Genomic DNA, 18,047 nt, shown 5'->3' on the forward strand with positions numbered 1-18,047 from the left:
GCGGGGCCGGCCATGGGCAGCGTGCGCTGGGCCTTCCCGTGCGGCGCCTGGCGGCCCCGTCGCCGCGAATGGCTGCTGGCCGCGCAGCTGGTGCAGCCCGAGGAGAAGGAGCGCATCGGCCAGTTTGTGTTTGCCCGCGATGCCAAAGCCGCCTTGGTACATGGGGAGCCGGGGCGCGGTTTTCTCTCTGCACAGTCAGCGGTGCCCAAATTCCTGATTTGTCGTGGGAAAACATGCCGTGTGAGGGCATTTCAGGGGTGTAAAACTAAAGGATAAGGCTTGTATAAAAGTATGAAGCTGTGCCTCACTGAGGAGCCGGGAGGGACGGCAGGCTGCTGTCAGTAGGTACTCTGAAAGACTTCACAACTTCCAAGTCGCGATACCAAGTCAGGAGACAAAATCAGCGTACCCTGAGGGACTACATAGGACATCGGGGTAACGACTGGGAGAATAAAGCTGTTTTCCAAGATCCGGAGTTTAAATCTCGCCTAATAGCATAGTAGTACACGCTTGCTAATTAGTCTGAAAGGAGTTACTCATCACTTTTAGCTGTTGAGAATTTCATTTAGCACCTAGGTAGTAAATGGATGTACTGAAAGGAAGTTTATTGAGATAATTTTACTGTTCAGGGTGGTGTTAAAAGTATTTATTTGTGCCATAAAGTATCGTAAATAAGTTACTAATGTAGAGAAAGGAACTACTGCGATTTGTCTGGGCTGGGACTTACATTAATTGTGCTAATAGTGACCATGTGTTTGATGCTCTGATGGACTCTTCTGCTTAAACTTACTTGACACAGGTTTTATAAAAGGGAGAAATTTTAATTGATATCAACAGTAATAAACCAACATTTTTTAGGTGGGTGATTTTTTAGCAACCACGTAGCACAATAGTTCTGTATTAATTACTTCCATTTTATTTCACAGGCTGGTCGCCTGCTGATGCGGAAATTAATTGCAGAGGAGCTGTGCATACCTTGGAATGAAGTCCACTTGCAAAGGACACCAAAAGGAAAACCCTTCCTGGCCAGTAACTTAGTTGGTATCAACTCAAATTACAACTTCAATGTCTCTCATCAAGGAGATTATGCAGTCCTTGCAGCTGAGCCTGAGCTTCAAGTTGGCATTGATATTATGAAGACTGATTTACCAGGTAATTCATTATGGTGACTGAAGCAGATTCTGTAGTGTTTGAATACTGAACATTTTCATATTTCCCAAAGAACCAATCTGTGTCCTAGAAATGTAGTGTAATTAGCAGAGAGTGTGTGAATGTTTTGTGTATTTGGGATTTCTAATGCTGTTAAATGCACTCCTCGTTGTTTATTTTGGGGAGCATTGTAGGACAGATACAGATATATTTCTCTTTTATAGAAGCAGAACTCTGGGAAAATAAGATCATGAATCCTTCTATCATATGGGCAGCATCTGCAGATACTTTAATTATGGATTTGCTGTGTGTGAGGCAGAAGGAAGAACATCTTTCCAAATAGGGACAATGGGATCCATCCCCATGAGAACTTCATAGACTCTGTTACTCAGTTGTCCCATATGTATGGACATTTTGTGTGTCAGCAACACAGATTAGCTGTGAATGTGCAGTAATCCTCAGTGAGAAGGGATCATGAGGAGGGAACATGTGAGGTGGTCTTGGGAAAAGACTAGACTTTACAAACTTTAGCTATTGGCCTATTTATTAGTATGAAATGACTGTATAGGTTAGTGAACTTCAGGATCCAAATTAGGATTGTAGCAAAGTGTATTCTTAAATACAGTTTTATGGAGGTGATTTAGCTTGCAGATGTTCATCAATGCATAGTCATGGGTTAAAGGAGAAACATACTGGGATTTCTGATTCACTGGAATTATTTTTTTTTTTTTTAGAATCTTCCTTAAACATTTAGCCAGATATGGCAGTAGTAGTTGTGTTCTTAGAGGATCTTTCTTCTAATTTTTTTGAGTTGCCCAGCATTTTATGCTGCAAAATATGTGGTATTGTAAGGGAGAGGTTCAGGTAAACCCTGACTGGATAACTTTCTGTCTGATCACTTTACACCTTTTTAATGATAGCTACAAGTGTATAGTTTTGCACTGTCACATTCAGCTAGGATTCACAGAAGCTTTGCTGCAATCTGAAGTTCATTCCTGTGACTCACACCTGCTGTAGACCCTCACTCTGAACACAGTGGTCAGCAGGTGAGGCCACAGGACAGCCTTTGGAGAGTCCTCCACCAGAGCTGTTGTGTGTTTGGTGACAGGAGCTGTGTCCAGTGGGTAAGGCTGCTTTGGTACAGGGCCACACCTGACAGGACTGCAGTAACACAGGGCCCAAATAACCAGATTAAGCTTGAAGCTGGTGCTTCTGTCATAGCTGTCTCAGGCAAAGCAAACAAGGTGATGTCCCAGCTGTGTCTCCTCACAGCATCTTGCACATGCTCAGCCTCTTCACTGGGGGAGCAGAGTGACAGAGAAGGCCTTGATGCTGTGCAAACACTGCTGATACCGGTGTGGTATCAACACTGAGTTAGGCATAGACCTAAAACACAGCAGTCCATAGGCTGCCATGGCAAAGGTAACACCTGGACCCGGTATCCTTGGAAACACTCTGGTTGGGCTGCCACTGGCCTTACCACAGGACTTGCTAATTTTAATTCTTCATTCCAAAAAGTTTCTAGTTTCAGCAGGTAAATAGTGAAAATCAAAAGATTCAAGCACTTGTATTTGAAGCTTTTCTTGGGAACTGCAAAATTCAAATTTATACAGAAAAATAAAAGAATTTATATGTGGAAGTAGGGATATCTTACATCCTCTGCTGGTATTTTATGCAGGGGTAAATGTAGCTGGCATTTTAAAGGCATGTGGTCAATGTCGAGCTGACAAGTTTTATGAAGGGTTTTAAACTTTATTTCTGAAGTCTAAAGACTAAGTAATACTTTGAGATCTGATACAGACAGGCTTTAGTGTTTTTGGGAGATGCTGGTGGTTTCAAAAACTGAACAGTGAAGGATGACTCATATGTCTTCCTTCTTGTAATTATAATTTCTATTTTTGAAAAAGAAATAAGATGCTAAGGGAAATGTAATAATTGTATGTTGAAAAGAGAGCCAGTAAATAAGTAATATTAAGGTTAGAACTTCTTATTACAGAGACTATAATTTAAAGCTGGCCATCTTCTCACCTGAAATTATTCTGAGGAAGATTTTTGTCTTAGTAGAATCACCTTCAGCTCTTTTTTGTTGCTGGGCTATGAATAAGTAGCACTGACTTTACCAGTATTATTTTCTCTGATAGTTCCACTGAGTGGTGCTCTTGTCCTGCACTTGCTAAGTACATTCTATTTCTGAAGGTGCATCCACTATAAATCTCTTTCCTTGGAACAGCTACAAGGACAAAGAGTTCCCTATGAACAAAGTACATTTCAGTAGGTTTGTTTGTTTTCTTCCGACACTTGTTTAAATACAAAGTTCTTCATTTTATGATGTTATCCAACAGCATCTTGATTGAGGTCTGTAGTATTTTAGCTCTTATATTCCTTAATTGTTCAACCAGTGAGCATGCAAAATCTGCAGTGCAGTTATACAAGAATATTGTGCAGCTGAAAGTTTTGAGAAGTCTGCTGTTTGTGTGCTACTATGTAACAAGGAATCCTGGTGCACAGAAACTTTTTTTGTCACTTCTTAATCCATCCTATGTATTTTTGTTTTACTTATTGTTCATAAGAAGCTGCTTCTTTCCATATTACTTGTGCTTCCTTATTAAAATCTGAGAAATGAAACTACTGCAAGACATAGCCTTCTTCAAAGGTGAAGGCTGGCCACACTAGAAGCTTTTCTTACCATTGTAAAAAGCAGCAGTTCTACAAAAGCTCCACAGGTGTGCAATGGTTTATCACCTTTTTTCCTCTATTCAGATATTGCAGTAAATACTGTAGTGATGGTAGAAAAGGAAAATATCCTCTTCAGGTATTGTGTGTTGCTACCTTTTGGTTTTCTGGCAGGTTATTTTAGATTTAAATAAGTCTTTCAATTTCATTGTTTTTGAAGAATTACTGAGATCAATGGTTATTTTTCTTCTCTTTAGATCAGTTTAAGATGAACTCTTGAGTCATTTGGAACAATGCACACTGTCCTGTAAATTTGTTTGTAGAAGTGTCTGTGTACATTATTTGGCAAGGTAATGCGTATGAGTTTATTTTAAGCCTTTCAAAAAAGAAATGAGAAGGATTCTCACAGTACTGTTAACTCCTGTGGAAAAAACTGAGCTTGTGTTTGATTTTTTCATTTATGGAAAAGAAATTCTGCAACAAGTGTCAACTTGGTTTGAGTGGTGTGTGGGATGTTGATTGACCAGTCACTTAAGCTCTGTAAAGCACAATGTTTTCAGAGACTTAGGAAATAATTACAGCTTAATAAAGATTGCCTTGAGCATTTGAAAAAAGTTTAGATCTTAGGCTCAAGAGCTTTCCTGCTGTGCAAGTGAATTTCTTTTCACTAATGCAATTTTTTAGCTTAGATGGATTTGCAAAGACAAATAAATTAACAGTTCATTCCATATCTTTGAAAATCAGCCTGCAATCTTTCTTACATATCCCACTATATTTACTTTGATCCAGACGTCTCCAATATCAGTTTTATTCCAGAATTAAATATTTGACATGCAGTAGAATTAGCTTTTCTCATTAATATTTTGATTTTATGCTAGGCTTGCTTGTTAAAAGACACAAAAGGGTAAATTATCTGCATGTGAATTTCACAGAAAAATTAATTTGATCTAAAAATACTCAAATAAATGCTTTTTTAAGAAAGTAGGCTATTGTGTGCAAACACCTAATTATTTGAAACTGGTTTTCTCTGAGGCAAGGAAATATAAAAAAAAATTTGTCTCATTTTTCTCTTTTTATTCTCATGATCAGATTATTGAGGTGAGGGAATGCAAGAGATGGTAGAGTTCTTCAAATCAGAGACAGGTCAAACATGTATCTAAGTCCCACATGAAGAAGCTAAATACTGTACTTCAGTCTAGCTAGTGGAGGAAAGCTCTGTCTCCAGACAGTTTTAAACTTTGTGCTGTTAATTTTGGTGTATTCCTAAGCCTAATTGAGTTAGGCTCACCTACATCATAGTTCAGATATTTGGCATGTCTTTTATCTAGCAGCCATGTTCAGTTTTTTTTAATTGCAATGCTTCTTTAATTGCTGCATTTCAGCTTTTCAATAAGAATTTCCTGACCTAGAAACAAATTCCAAATCAAATTGTTCTTTAGAGTGCTTTTGTCCTTAAGGTGATTTACCTTAAACAAAGTTTTAACTGTTCCTGGTTTTATTGTTGTATTTCAGTAAATCTTATAGCAGCAATCAGTATCTAATCTTTTACTGCTAGAGATAAACACCAAATTGTTAGCTAATGTTACAGCTTTAGGTGTGTAGGTGCACTGCTTGGAATGAAGAAATTAATGAAGGGTTTGATTTAAATGTTACTTCTTACAGATCAAAGAAGTCCTAATTTATCAATACTTCTCTAAGCACATCATTTTTAGATGTGAAGGATGTTAAAACAGCTGATATCCTTGCTGAGCTAAAGAATCACAGTGATGTTATGCACTTACACTGAGTAAACAGGGAGGCATTTCTTTGTTCTTGTTCTGTTTGCAACTGGGAAGAAACAGCCATCTTAAATGTATTCTTAAAGGATGTATGATATGTAACAATTTCATTGCTGTGCTTTATTCACGTTTCTAACACAGTTTTAACTGGGAATCACACAATTCTGTAATTGATAAAGCACCAATGCTTGATAAACTGTTGAAAGAGAGTTGATCTTGTGATTAAATCTCCTCTTTAAAGGAAAATTTCTTTATTTCCCAAAGAAAACACTCTTAATCCTTTATGACTATTTCTTTAACAGAAAAATGTAAAACAATTTGGATTAAAATATAAACTGATGGCAAAATGCAAAACTATAAAATTAAGTTGTGAAGAATATTTATTTAAAATGAGGAATAAACTAGTGATTAGGAAAAGAAAAATCCTAAACTAGGAGCTTTTATTAAAAATAAGAGTTGGAATAAAGAGTAACTATAAAAATGCTTGTCAGATTGTTTTGGTGTTGTGGTTTTTTTCATTCTGCACAATAATCACAATTTATTACTAAATTGGTATTTTGGGAAATTAAGTTGTACAGTCACAATAAGCAGCTAAATAGAACTGATTTTTTTAACAAAACTAAAAGTGCTTCTCAGGCTTTGACAGTTAGCTTTGGCTTTCCAAATTAAGAAAGTATAGCAGAAGAATCTGATCCAAGGACTAAGGTTATGTAATTACTATGTAGGTGTTAAAAAATTGCCATTTGAGGAGTTTCTTGCTAACACTGCCCAGTTCCGATAGCTTCAGCTCTACAGATACATGTATTTGTTGCAAGACTGCAACATAGAAGCTGACTTTGCTTTGTGTTGTTACAAGCTTATTTGGATATTGACTGTGCAGGTATTACAGTTTGGAGCCCTTACTGGTTTCAAGGTTGTGAGACAGCCTTTTAGAGACAGACTTGCAGATTTTTTTTATACTGACTTATGAAATGCTAGAAACTTATCTTAAATATTTCACAACTCTTCTCAGTAAATATAAGAAAAAATAGCCTCAGCTGTATTTGCCTGATATATTTCCTTTCTAAGAGAAATTCTTATTTTCAACAAGGCAAATATTTTTATATTTCCTAAATAAAGATGACAGGCTGCTTATGTTATGTCAGGTTTTCAGGAGTGTTTCAGATTGGGAGACATTTGCTAGTTCCACAGGTAGATATTTTCTTTCCATTTATTGGGTTGGTGCTGGGAATTCTAAGTATTCATAGCTATTATGTGCTGTGTTGTATTTTGATAGAAAATGCAATTTTGTAGTGTATTAAAAAGTTATTACTTGCCCTGCACAGTTTTCTGGTTTGTTCATCAGATTTGTTGGGTTTTGTGTTAAGCTTATATATCTTCCTTTTTCTTTCTTAGTAAAAAGAAATTTAATAAAAGCAAAGCAAACACTTGGAGGTGATATCTACAAGAGTAGATACAGCTGATACAGGTGAATAGACCATTGAAGTTCATCAGTTTTTCATCTGTGGGCCTCTGCTTTTTCATCTGCTTTTGCCATGTCGCAGCACATTTATCTTACACTTGCATCTTTCCTTGTATATTTTGGCTGGATAAAAGACAGCTCCTGTAGTGGCAAAATTTAATTTGTGTGATGTTAAGGGGAAGGATGTGGGGGGACAACATGCCAATGACTAGCTGACTGCTGTCTCCTCTCTGTGGGAAGACCAAACAAAGCAAAATGTGCTGGATTTTAGCTGTCAGGTGGGACAAACAGTCTTCCATCTGCTGGCAAGCCAAACAAATGGCTTTATAAGGTTTTGGTTTTTGGATTTTTGTTCATTTGTTTTTAAAGAATGTCCTTATGTAGGAGAGATTGATTCCCAAATTTAAAACACTAATACTACTTCTGTCATCGTGTGGAGTTTTTAGGACTTCATTATTAAGGAGGGAAAGATGGAGTACCGACAGAAGTGGGAAAGTTTTAAGTCTGAAAATAAGGGATATTTTTACTGCATTCAGCTGTGCAATTCATGTTCTGGGACAGCTTCTGTGCAGTGTCCTGACTTCTGCCATTAAAGAGCAATTCTCATCAGACCCGTTCAGGGAAACCAGCTCAGTTTGAATCAGCTTCTGCTTTCTAAGGTCGCAGAGCTTCCCAGGAAAAATTTGCATTAGTCAGATGAAGGAGGTGTTAGAAAGTATGAATCATGTAGTGAAATTCATGTGGAAGATGAAGATGACTTAGGTACTGAGAATTTGCTACCCCCCCACCCCTTTTATACAGTATAGTATTTTATATACCAAATATCAACTGGATTCCAGTGCAAACCAAGGTTCTGCAGTGGTGTTAGCTTCTTAAAGATGGGCCTACTTTCCCTATAATTACATTGTTGCTAAATACCTAACTTTTTCTGCTTGATAAACTGTGAAAGGGAGATCATAAAATGTAATAAAACTTTTCAGAGATCTGGCAGCTTGGTAGTACTAGGTAGTGTAAGGCTGAAGGTGGTCAGACACCATCTGGACTTTCTGTTTACATCTGTAGTTGTGTCATCATGACTTGTTTTATAAAGGAAAATATATTTTTATGTTTATTTATATTTTTGGGGTTGTGTTTTAGTGTGATGTACTGTAACTTCCTAACTGTTGAAAGGAAGTAGAGTTCCTGCTATTCTGGCAATGCAGTGATTGCTGTAACTGTTTGATATATGTTCCATAATGAGAAACTGATCAAAATGTCTTTTTTGTGGGGTAATTTTTGTTTTTGCTGAAATATTATGGCTGCCTAGAGCTCTGTTAGCTGTGGTCATGCAACTTCTTGTAAACAGCTTAAGCAAGTAAAAGGTATAAGAGTTGGCAAGCACAAGTTAGGAAACTTCTTATTTTATTACTGCTCATTTTCTTATTTGCTATCACTTATTTAGTTGTATGTGCATTTTTCTCAAAGAGTTTGAGGTCCCTGAGTCATCTTAGTGATTAAGAGCTTTTGTATTTTATATGATTTTATTTTCTCCACTCAGAAGTAAGCTAAAACCATGAGCTTGCATCTGGGTGAGTTTGTCTGCAAGCTCTTCAATAGCAAGTGTATATTCCAGCTGAATGTTTGGCATGGTAAGAACATGTAGAAATATTCTGGAGTCTGAACAAAATTTGAGAGGATCTGGATTTATTTTTTTTTCAATTTTAAGAATAAATGACAAAAAGCATGAATCTGTTGCAGACAGTGTGCTACTTGTCTTTAAATTGATCAGCTATGTGATATGCTGTTAACAGCTTTTAATTTTATTTCAGTTTTTTTTAACCAAGTCATAGCTGCTGTTTTTCCAGCAGTTTTAGAGTTAGAGCTATCTAAGCCATTATGACTCTACTTCCTTTTGTTTTACATTGACTGTCAAGGCAGCTTGCTTAAATTTTCATCACTGCTGTTAGACCCAACCACATTAATGCAATCGAAACCTTAGCAGTTTCTCTAATATTGCAGAGACTTAATGATGCTATCTGCAGAGAAAATATCAAACATTATCAAATTATTTCACTCTCATTATGGCTGAATTTTCCAGCTTGACATTTTTATAATCTGAAAGATGTTGGGTAATTCAAAGGAGGCAATGTCAAATTTTCAGACATTTTAGAGTTAGTGCTTCTCTGGGGTATGCCAAGATAAAACACGTGGAAGTTAACATGATGAGAATAGATGTTTAACATACATATAATTGGGAGAATTGTGGGATACCAACAGGAAGTGTGGAGGTCAGAGAATCTAAATCCAATTTCCAATTCACACGAAAGCTGTGTGAGCTGGTAGATTGAGAAAACATGAATTGTTAATGTTCTATCTGGTTCTTGTAAGTTACTCATTTATCTCACTAATTATTTGCCTTGTGTTGTTTCTAAATGTCTGTACAAGGGTTAGTTGGTATTAATAAACAATTAGGGCTTGGGCATCTGTTGCAGCAGAAATGTTTTCTCTGTATCAGGTTTCTTTGGTTTCCTTTAGAGATGGTAAAATGTGATCAAATATGGTCCTACACCAAAAGGATTGTCAGCCCAAGCATCCAGGACTTGAACCATCCATCCAATACAGTTGGTTAGTTTAGAAGCTTCATAGCTATCTTGTGTTTCACATTTTAGGTTCACATTTAGGTTTCACATTTTAGATTGAGCTGTTCACGCTTCAGTTGTTTGTTTTGCTATGTATGAGGTGTCACACTGCCACTCTACCTGTTTTCCATCTGACAGTGAACTGATCATATTGATTAGATATTACTTCTGAATCACTGACCTCTTTCTTTTATGCAGTTCAAGTTGGTGAGGAGGCTGTTTGCATTCTGGGATTTCTGTCATATTTTTGTTTTGGGTGTTTGTTTGGATTTGGTTTTGTTTGTTGTGTTTTTCAGGAGATTAGTTGATCAATGAGCTGGCAGAAGTAGCTTTATAAGCTAGTTTGTTTGGATCTGACCAAACCAAGTTGAGGACTGTAAACTCATAAAACCTGAAGTGAAGATGGTCAGTCATCTACTCTTCTCATTGTTTTTGAGAATGCATGGTATGGTTTTAATAATTTTTGATACAAGTTTGTACCCTGCCTTTGTGAAGTATACACTGTATTACCAAAGCTGACTTAAGATTAACCTGATGTTTGTAAAAATGTAAAAAATTTATTAGCCTTATAGATTGTAATTTTCACTATTAATAGCATCAGAGTTTATATGGATCTTAATTCTGATTGTCTTTATCTTCCTACAAATGTAGCGTGTTGGGATTCTTTAGCAGGCAGAAAAATGGGGGGAAATTACAGTGTATTTATGTGCTATTTCTACAGTGCATTTGCAAACAGGACTAGAGAATACAGTCTGTTTTCTTATTTCTCACTCCTGCTTCTTTTTAAAATCAGTCTTTTATATCTGGTCTGTGGCATTTCTGTTCTACAGGGAAAATGCAAAGGATATTTTTGTCTAGTCTTTAAAAAACTGCAACAAAAACTCATTGTTGTCATTGCAGTGGAAAAAATGGCATTATGTATTAATGTAAATAGCTCATGCAAAAAAATCCAAAATGCAGACACATATGCACACATAGGAACGCACACGCACTTACCTGTTTATAGCATGTTTACTTTACAGGCTTAATATTGGAGTCTTTTTTCCAGTATCACTCACTATTTCCTCTCATCACTCTTCCTGAAATTTTCAGGGTGTTGTGTGCTTTTAATTTAATGAAGAAACTTAACTTTGGGTTTAGGGATTATTTATAATGACTAGAATGCAATTTTTGAAAGATTACTCAGTTTATATTCTTAAGGAGCTGATGTACTTAAAAGTTGATTAACAAGGCATATATTTTAAAATCAGAGACAGCAATATGATTAATGCTCAGCATTAAAAGGAGTTAGTTTGTTATTTTGAAGAACTCTATTTCCTGACACAGGCAAGTAAGAAGTACTTACTTAAGAAGTCAGTTTATTTCTGAAACAAATTGACAAGGGGGAGCTACTTTAGAAATGCAAATTTAAAACCAAATAATTAATTTAATTGCTATATGGACTTGTTCCAGTTCTTTCAAATGAAGTTTTTTATAAATTGTGGCAAGTAGTTGGCCATAACTTGAGGCTGTTTTTTTAAATCAAACTAAAAGTAAAAAACATAGCATTTAAACATAAACTTTCTGCTGCTTCTAGTTTTGTCCCCTTCATATCTCCTATGTCATGAGAGACAATGGGAAAATTGAAGGGGATTTAGCAAAGGGCCACCAAGGTGGTTAGAGGGTTGGGGAACTTGACTGATGTAGAAATGCTGATGGAGCTCTGTTTGTTGAACCTGAAAAGGTGAAAGTTCTGAAGAGGGGAACCTAATCACAGCCTCCCTGAAATGTAGCTGCAGAGAGGATGTTCATAGTTGTCCTTATGAGGGTGCACAGGAACAGGGCAAAAGGCAGCAGGCTCAGGTTGCTTCAGGGAGAGTTCTGTCTCTGTAGAACAAGTCTGCACCATGAGAACAGCAGAATACTGGACTAGGTTCCCCAGAGAAGGGGTGAAATACTCTGCTTGACAGAGCCCTGGGTAACCCAACATAAGGCTCTGTTTTTCAACAGAAGTTAGACCAGGTGGTCTCCAAAGGTCCTTTTCAACCTACATATTCCCCATAGTTCTGTCAACCTGTCTTTCTCTGATACTGAAGCACATATGGAGAAGGGACTAGGCAGGCTGTGGAACTGCAGGCAGCTTGTGGAGAATAGGAGTCCTAAGTCTTCTGATCCACTCCTCAGAGCAAAGCAACTGTACAGCCTTAGGAAACAGGGAGTAAGTGCACTTAAGGACAAAGGGGTGCCCAAGCTTCTCAAAGGAGGAATGTGACAGATGGAAATGGAGGGGAAAGTGCTGTGTGACTTTGAACTTGAGTGTTGCGAAGGGTAGCTGAACAGTTGAAGAAACCTAGGACAGGAAAAGGGGTGAACAATGAGGAAGAAAGCAGTAGCATATGGGTTTGATATGCACTTGGTGTAGTAAATGGTTTAAGCATCAAGTATATTCACCACATGTGATAAAGCTGGAGTGGCAGGACTGACAAAGCTGGAGCCTTTATATACATCTGCATGCTGAAGGTAGTGTAGTGTGAATAGTCTTGAGTGGTTTTCTCTGGTTGTCCTGGGTTATTGAAAGGAGGAGAGCTCTCTGAAAGTAATAAGGGAGGAAAGGTACACCAGGACATTCTGGAGTGTTTTGTAGTTTGAATCACAAGAACAGGCTGGAACCTCACCACTGTTGTCTTAAATATTCAAGAAAAGAGAGAAGGGGGAGAAAAAAGTGGATTAGAGCAGGTGTTAATGTAGTTATTTGATTGTAAAATGGGCCATACAAACACAGAGGTGAAAGATACTCTTCTCCAAGTTCAACAATTTTTTTTCTTTTGTTTCAGGGAAGTTGGATTGTGTAAGTATTTTGCCTCAGTAATGCATCAAGGCATACTTAACATTGTGGTTGCTTTTTTCTTCTACTTTATTTTCTCCAGAGGGAAGTTAGTCCTATCCTTAGACTGTTCTGGATCATTCCATTCATAGCTTCGTGCTTCAACTGTCAACAAAATTCTGTCTTAAGGTGTTTGCTTTAAAATGCAATTGAGGGCATCTCTGAAATGTCACTGCCACATCTTGTGCAATGTGTATGCAGTATGGTTTGGAAATTGTGAGAAAACCTGAACGTGTGCTTTAGTGTTACAGTGGTTTGTTCAGATCAGTGATTACTGCTGCCAGTACCTGTTTTAATTTACTGCTTAGATAGCTGTAGAAGACAACCACTTTATAGAGAAGGCTTGATGCCTTTACCCATGGTTGAGGATGGGGAACATAAGCACAGAAAAGGAAAGTTCCTTGCCCAGTCAACTCAAAAAAATTACTGGCACAACTAGTTAGAATCTGCATCTCAAGCAATTATTTAGTGAGTGAGTTCTTCAGAGTAGTGTGGTATTGGGAGGGGGAAAATGTTGTGGATTAAATATGACTAATGTTATATTTTTAGTAGGAACATTGAGTAACCTATCAAAGAACTTGTCTCAATATGTGGAATTGTCTCTACCCAGACTTTTATTATCCCTACTAGAGAAAAGAGATTGTTTTCTGCCATTGTCTCTTTAGCCACCTGTAAGTCCAGTTGGACTTGGATGCTTGCATGGGATACTGATTAACACAGGCTATGGGTAGTCAAGCTTGTAACAAGGTTCACAGATTTCAATGTACTATAGAAATGCCATTGATCAATATAACTACCCACTGTAGTGTTTTCTAGAAGGCAAATTTAGACTAGTAGGGAAAAGTGGTGTAGCCCCCAAAGAGCTGCTGCAGTGCCACTCAGCTATGATTATTTTTAGAGGTAGCTTGAATTTAATCTAAGGATTTGAAGGTTTGGTAGTTTAAGGCTGGATTTTTTGGAGGATTTTTTTTTCCATTGGTATATTTCTTACTGTTACTATGGGCACCTCTCTATCCCCATTTTCTTCCAGAATAAATCCAATCCAAATAGCTTAATGTGTGTGATAAATTCGGAAGACGGTGCTGTTACAAGTGCTTAAAAAAGTGTTTCTTCTGTATCTCAGCATCCAAGGGTGGGAGGCAGAATAGCTTGATAAATTTTGACAAACAGCATGCTATTTTATAAAATGTTACTGGATCAAGCTGTCAGGTGCCAGAGACTATATATGTCCTACTTTTGTAGTTGAATATAATTTTTTTATGTTTATATAAAATTATCATTGGTTGAATACTTTGCCTTTTAGAGAATGCTGGAAATACTACATCCTGTGCAACCATCAGCTCACTGCTTTGAGGCTGTAAAAATTCAAATTGTGGAGCAGAGTTGGTTCATAATCTTTTTTTTCTCATGAGTTTTTTCTAGAGCAATAATGTGAGGTAATTCATTTGCTTATTATTACTACTCTGTTAAAATTTCTGTAAATATCTCTGTCTGATTTATAGGTAGTAGCTCAATTCCAAATTTCTTTCACATAATGAAGCGACAGTTTACTGAAACAGAGTGGGAGGTAATCAAGTCCATGAGTAATGAATGGATGCAGCTGGATATGTTTTATCGGCATTGGGTAATACTTCTTTTCCTATTTAATGTCTGCAAATGTTCACATTCTTTTCTGATGTAATTTTTTATTTTCATTATAGCAAAAATGCAATCTTTTTGTATTTGCGTACAGTCATAGAATGGTTTAGGTTGGAAAAGACATCTAAGATCATCAAATCCACCACTAAACTATGTCCCTAAGCACCACCTCTACCCATATTTTAAAGAATTTCAGAGTCACTCAATCACTTCCCTGTGCAGCTTGTTCCAGTGCTTGAAATGCCATTTGATGAAGAAGTTTCTCCTATTATCCGGTCTAAACTCCCCTGGTGCTGATACCATTTCATGTGAAGACATTTGTGGACTTTATATTTCAGTGATTATTTTAATATCAGAATAACTTTGAGAACCATGGTACAGCTGACATTTCCAATGGGATTTATTAGTAGTTTTAAACACATAGCCAAAACAAGATAAAGCATTTATATCTCTATGCGCCACTGAATAATTTCAGTTGCATATTTATTTTAATGCAGCAGGTTAGGCTGGGTATAAACTATGCTGATAACTTTTTCTCTTGATAATTTCATCAGTCTACCCTCACATTTACAGTAGTGTAAGTCTTAAATTTATTTTATCTGCAATGTGTGCTCAGAAGTAATGTTTATAGAGCAGTAAATAGCAGTTTAAAAAACAGCTTGTAGCCAGTATAAATAAAATACATTTTTGTCTTTTAGGCCTTAAAAGAAAGCTTCTTAAAGGCCATTGGAGTTGGAATTGGCTTCAACTTGCAAAGAATTGAATTTAATGTGTCTCCATTGCAACTGGAAATAGGAAAGGTGTCTAAGGAGACAAAGATGTTTCTGGATGGAGAAGAAGAAGAGGAGTGGACATTTGAGGTAAAGAAAATGTTTTCACTAGTGATAAGCAGTCTCAACTCCTTATCATTGCATTGCATGTTTGTTGCATGTTTGTTTGGTTTTTTTTTTTTAATTGCAGCTTTGCCTCTTTCCTCTGTAGAGCCCCATTGAGCTTATATTAATCAAAACTTAAAATATAAATCTGCAGCATTTTAAAGATTTTTTTAAGATTGCAAAGACGCCCCATAGATGGATTAGTCATAATGCCTTTTTGTTTTTTTCTGTGTCTGGAATATACTTCCTGCACTCTGGGAAGGACATTCCTATGCAGGAAGTTCACAGAAATATATTCCAGCCTGATTTCTTGAACAGGTCTAAGATTCTAAAGTTCTTCATCAGAAGATGTAGAATTGTTGGTCTCAATAGTCTGAGTCTTAGAGTTTAGGCTTTTGTTTTCCTCCTTCAGAGTTACTGGGGCTTATCACTAAAATATCTGTCCTTTCAGATTTGGTAATCAATTATCAGTATCATCTCGGGTAGCTTAAAGGATGCATAGGGAAAAAATGGATAGGGACATGTTTACTGATGGACCTGGCAGTGCTGGGTTAACAGTTGGGCTTGCTGGCATTGAAGGTGTTTTCCACCTGAGATGATTCTGATTCATAATGTTCTCAAATTATTTAATTACCTAAAACAAGCTTTAAAAACAAAATAAATGACAATCCCATATCTCTACACCCCAGAGGCATGTTTATTCAGCCCCTTTAAACAAAGCAAAAAATGGCACAAACTGTCAAGTGCACTTTTCAGTAAGATTATTCAGTTTCAAATACATATTTGCATTTTGAAAATACCTATATTGTTGGAGACAGCTGTTCCAATAGAGCTGTCTGAATGACTACTTTCTGCTGTATGTTTATTTTCTTTAGTATACAAACTACATGTACCCTGTGCACGTGGTCTGAAAGAATGAATGTTCTAGTAATGTTTAATTTCAGAATATAAGTTTTTTCTTCACAGTTCATTCCTTCATTCAGCACTCCTGTCCGTTTTTGGTTTTGTGTTACAAGTCTACGCATACTAAATCAGTCCCCTTACTCAATTCCTATATAGTATAACAATATTAGTATGTCATGGAATTCACTATTTGGAATTACACTGGCAAAGGAAGTTATTGGGAAAGCCTGTGGTAGGTCTTGTACCAGAATGCTTTCTGTGTTCCTGCAGTGTCCCATGGCCAAGGGAACATCTGCCTGTCTTCACTGAATTCTGGAACTCCTAATTTTGGAGTTCAATGTGCCTATGGTTCATTGACAGAAATAGCCTGTAGACGATGATGCAGATAGCTCCCTGTAATACTTAAATGCTTTCTAATTATTTGGATTTTTTCCTACTACTTAGTAATTACTGCTAGAACATTCATGCAGTTTTTGTCTGAGGGATGTCTCCACTTCCAAGCTTGCCCACCTGCTTCCCAAAAGTACAGTATTATAATGAGGCAGATTCTTGTATTTCAAAGAAAGGGCTTAATATCAAGTTTCCTTTAAATACAAGCTCAATTGGGATATAATTTCATTTAAATATCAACATTCATTAAAATTAAATAAATAAAGTGTTTTTCAGTTACCAAGCTCTGGAGAGCCAAAAATTAAGCATAGCTTTACTTTTTTGTCTCTTCCCAAGTTTTCTTTCAATTTTGTGTCCGTTTTCTTACTTCGAACAGTCTTTTTTTGTCTCATCACTTTTGAAATAACCTTTTAGTTGAAAACACTAATTTTGAGAAATCTGAAATTGACACTTGTATCAGTACTATGTAGTCATAAGACTACATATTACCTATACAGTCTTTTCCTTAGGTTCCCTGTTGTGCCAGTTTTACTGTAGGGAGCTTTTTCTATCAAATAAAAAAATATAATGACCTCACTTCTACATTCCAGAACTGCCTAAATCTTAGTGAAAGGAAATGATCAAAGAGAGCAAGACTCTTTAAAATTCAGTTATCACATATTTTTGATTGATTCATTTCCGTTTTTAAGAGAAAGATTTTAAAGCTTCTCTTTAAAGAGAAGCTAATTTACTAAAAATGGAAGGGAGAAATAAAGGGGATTTTATCCATTTAAATTACACAAAATATTCTGAAATCTCCTTCAGAAAGTACCATGTAATATGAAAAAGATAACTTTAAATTCATAAAGACCAAGAAAAGATCCTCCACCTTATACTTGTCATGACTAAAAGGTCAAGAGAAATACTAATGAATCAGAACAAATCAAAGTTGACACTATTTAGACACCCTGTAACTGTTCACAGTCAGAGCAAAGCCAATTCAAATTGGAGATAGAATTTTCTGTGAACAGTGCAGAAAGGTTTCTCTTATTTCTTTGTAAATACCAAATTAACTACTATGTAGTTAATAGTTGACTGTGTGTGGTCCTTTTACCAAGGGCTTAGTTTTGCTGGAAGTATCTTTGCCCTCTTTCACACCCCGCATTTTTTGGCTTCAATGGAAGGCAGTTGATCAGAAATAGGCTCTTCTTGTTTGGTCTTGATGGAAGGATTTAGCTTTAGGGTCTTGGTTTTGTATGTTACTCTAGAGATTGCTACGTGGATTCCCTTCAGCTGTTTTGGAAGGAGTTGGAGGAAAAAAAGCTTTGTTTAAAAGCATCAATTTCAATTTAAGATATGTCTGCTATACGTGTTAAATATGCTTTATTCATATAGACAATACATGCTTTCCTCATTTTATAAAGGTGACTTTAGCTATTGCTTAACAAAGGACAGCTAGCCCAGTGGAGAGTGATAACAGTATTTTGTCAGGGTGTTGATTTAGGATGGAGTCATTGTGATGATGGTGATGATGATGATTATTATGGGTAATTCTGTATGCTCCATTTACTTCCTTTGAAGAAAATAAACTTGGAAAATTGTACTAATTTTATCTCTGGTACAGTTAATTTTCTTCTTAGTAGCTGGTGTAGTGCTGTGTTTTGAATTCAGGATGAGAGTAGTGCTGTTAACACATGGAAACAAAGTCAAGGACTCCAG

General features: G+C 36.6%; 1 protein-coding gene across 2 annotated transcripts in view; it reads left to right on the forward strand.

Moving 5' to 3' along the window:
- The first annotated feature begins 6 nt into the window (after positions 1–6).
- The window catches only part of AASDHPPT (aminoadipate-semialdehyde dehydrogenase-phosphopantetheinyl transferase), a 31,147-nt gene continuing 13,106 nt past the window's right edge, over positions 7–18,047 (forward strand). For both annotated transcript variants that reach the window (XM_066544760.1, XM_066544761.1), the window contains exons 1-4: positions 7–156; positions 927–1,152; positions 14,046–14,167; positions 14,880–15,041. In XM_066544760.1, the coding sequence (XP_066400857.1) occupies positions 13–156; positions 927–1,152; positions 14,046–14,167; positions 14,880–15,041 (654 nt within the window). In that variant the 5' untranslated portion in view covers positions 7–12. The remainder of the gene's footprint in view (positions 157–926; positions 1,153–14,045; positions 14,168–14,879; positions 15,042–18,047) is intronic.

This window comes from Molothrus aeneus, chromosome 2 (assembly GCF_037042795.1).
Source record: "Molothrus aeneus isolate 106 chromosome 2, BPBGC_Maene_1.0, whole genome shotgun sequence".
NCBI classification, from domain to species: domain Eukaryota; kingdom Metazoa; phylum Chordata; class Aves; order Passeriformes; family Icteridae; genus Molothrus; species Molothrus aeneus.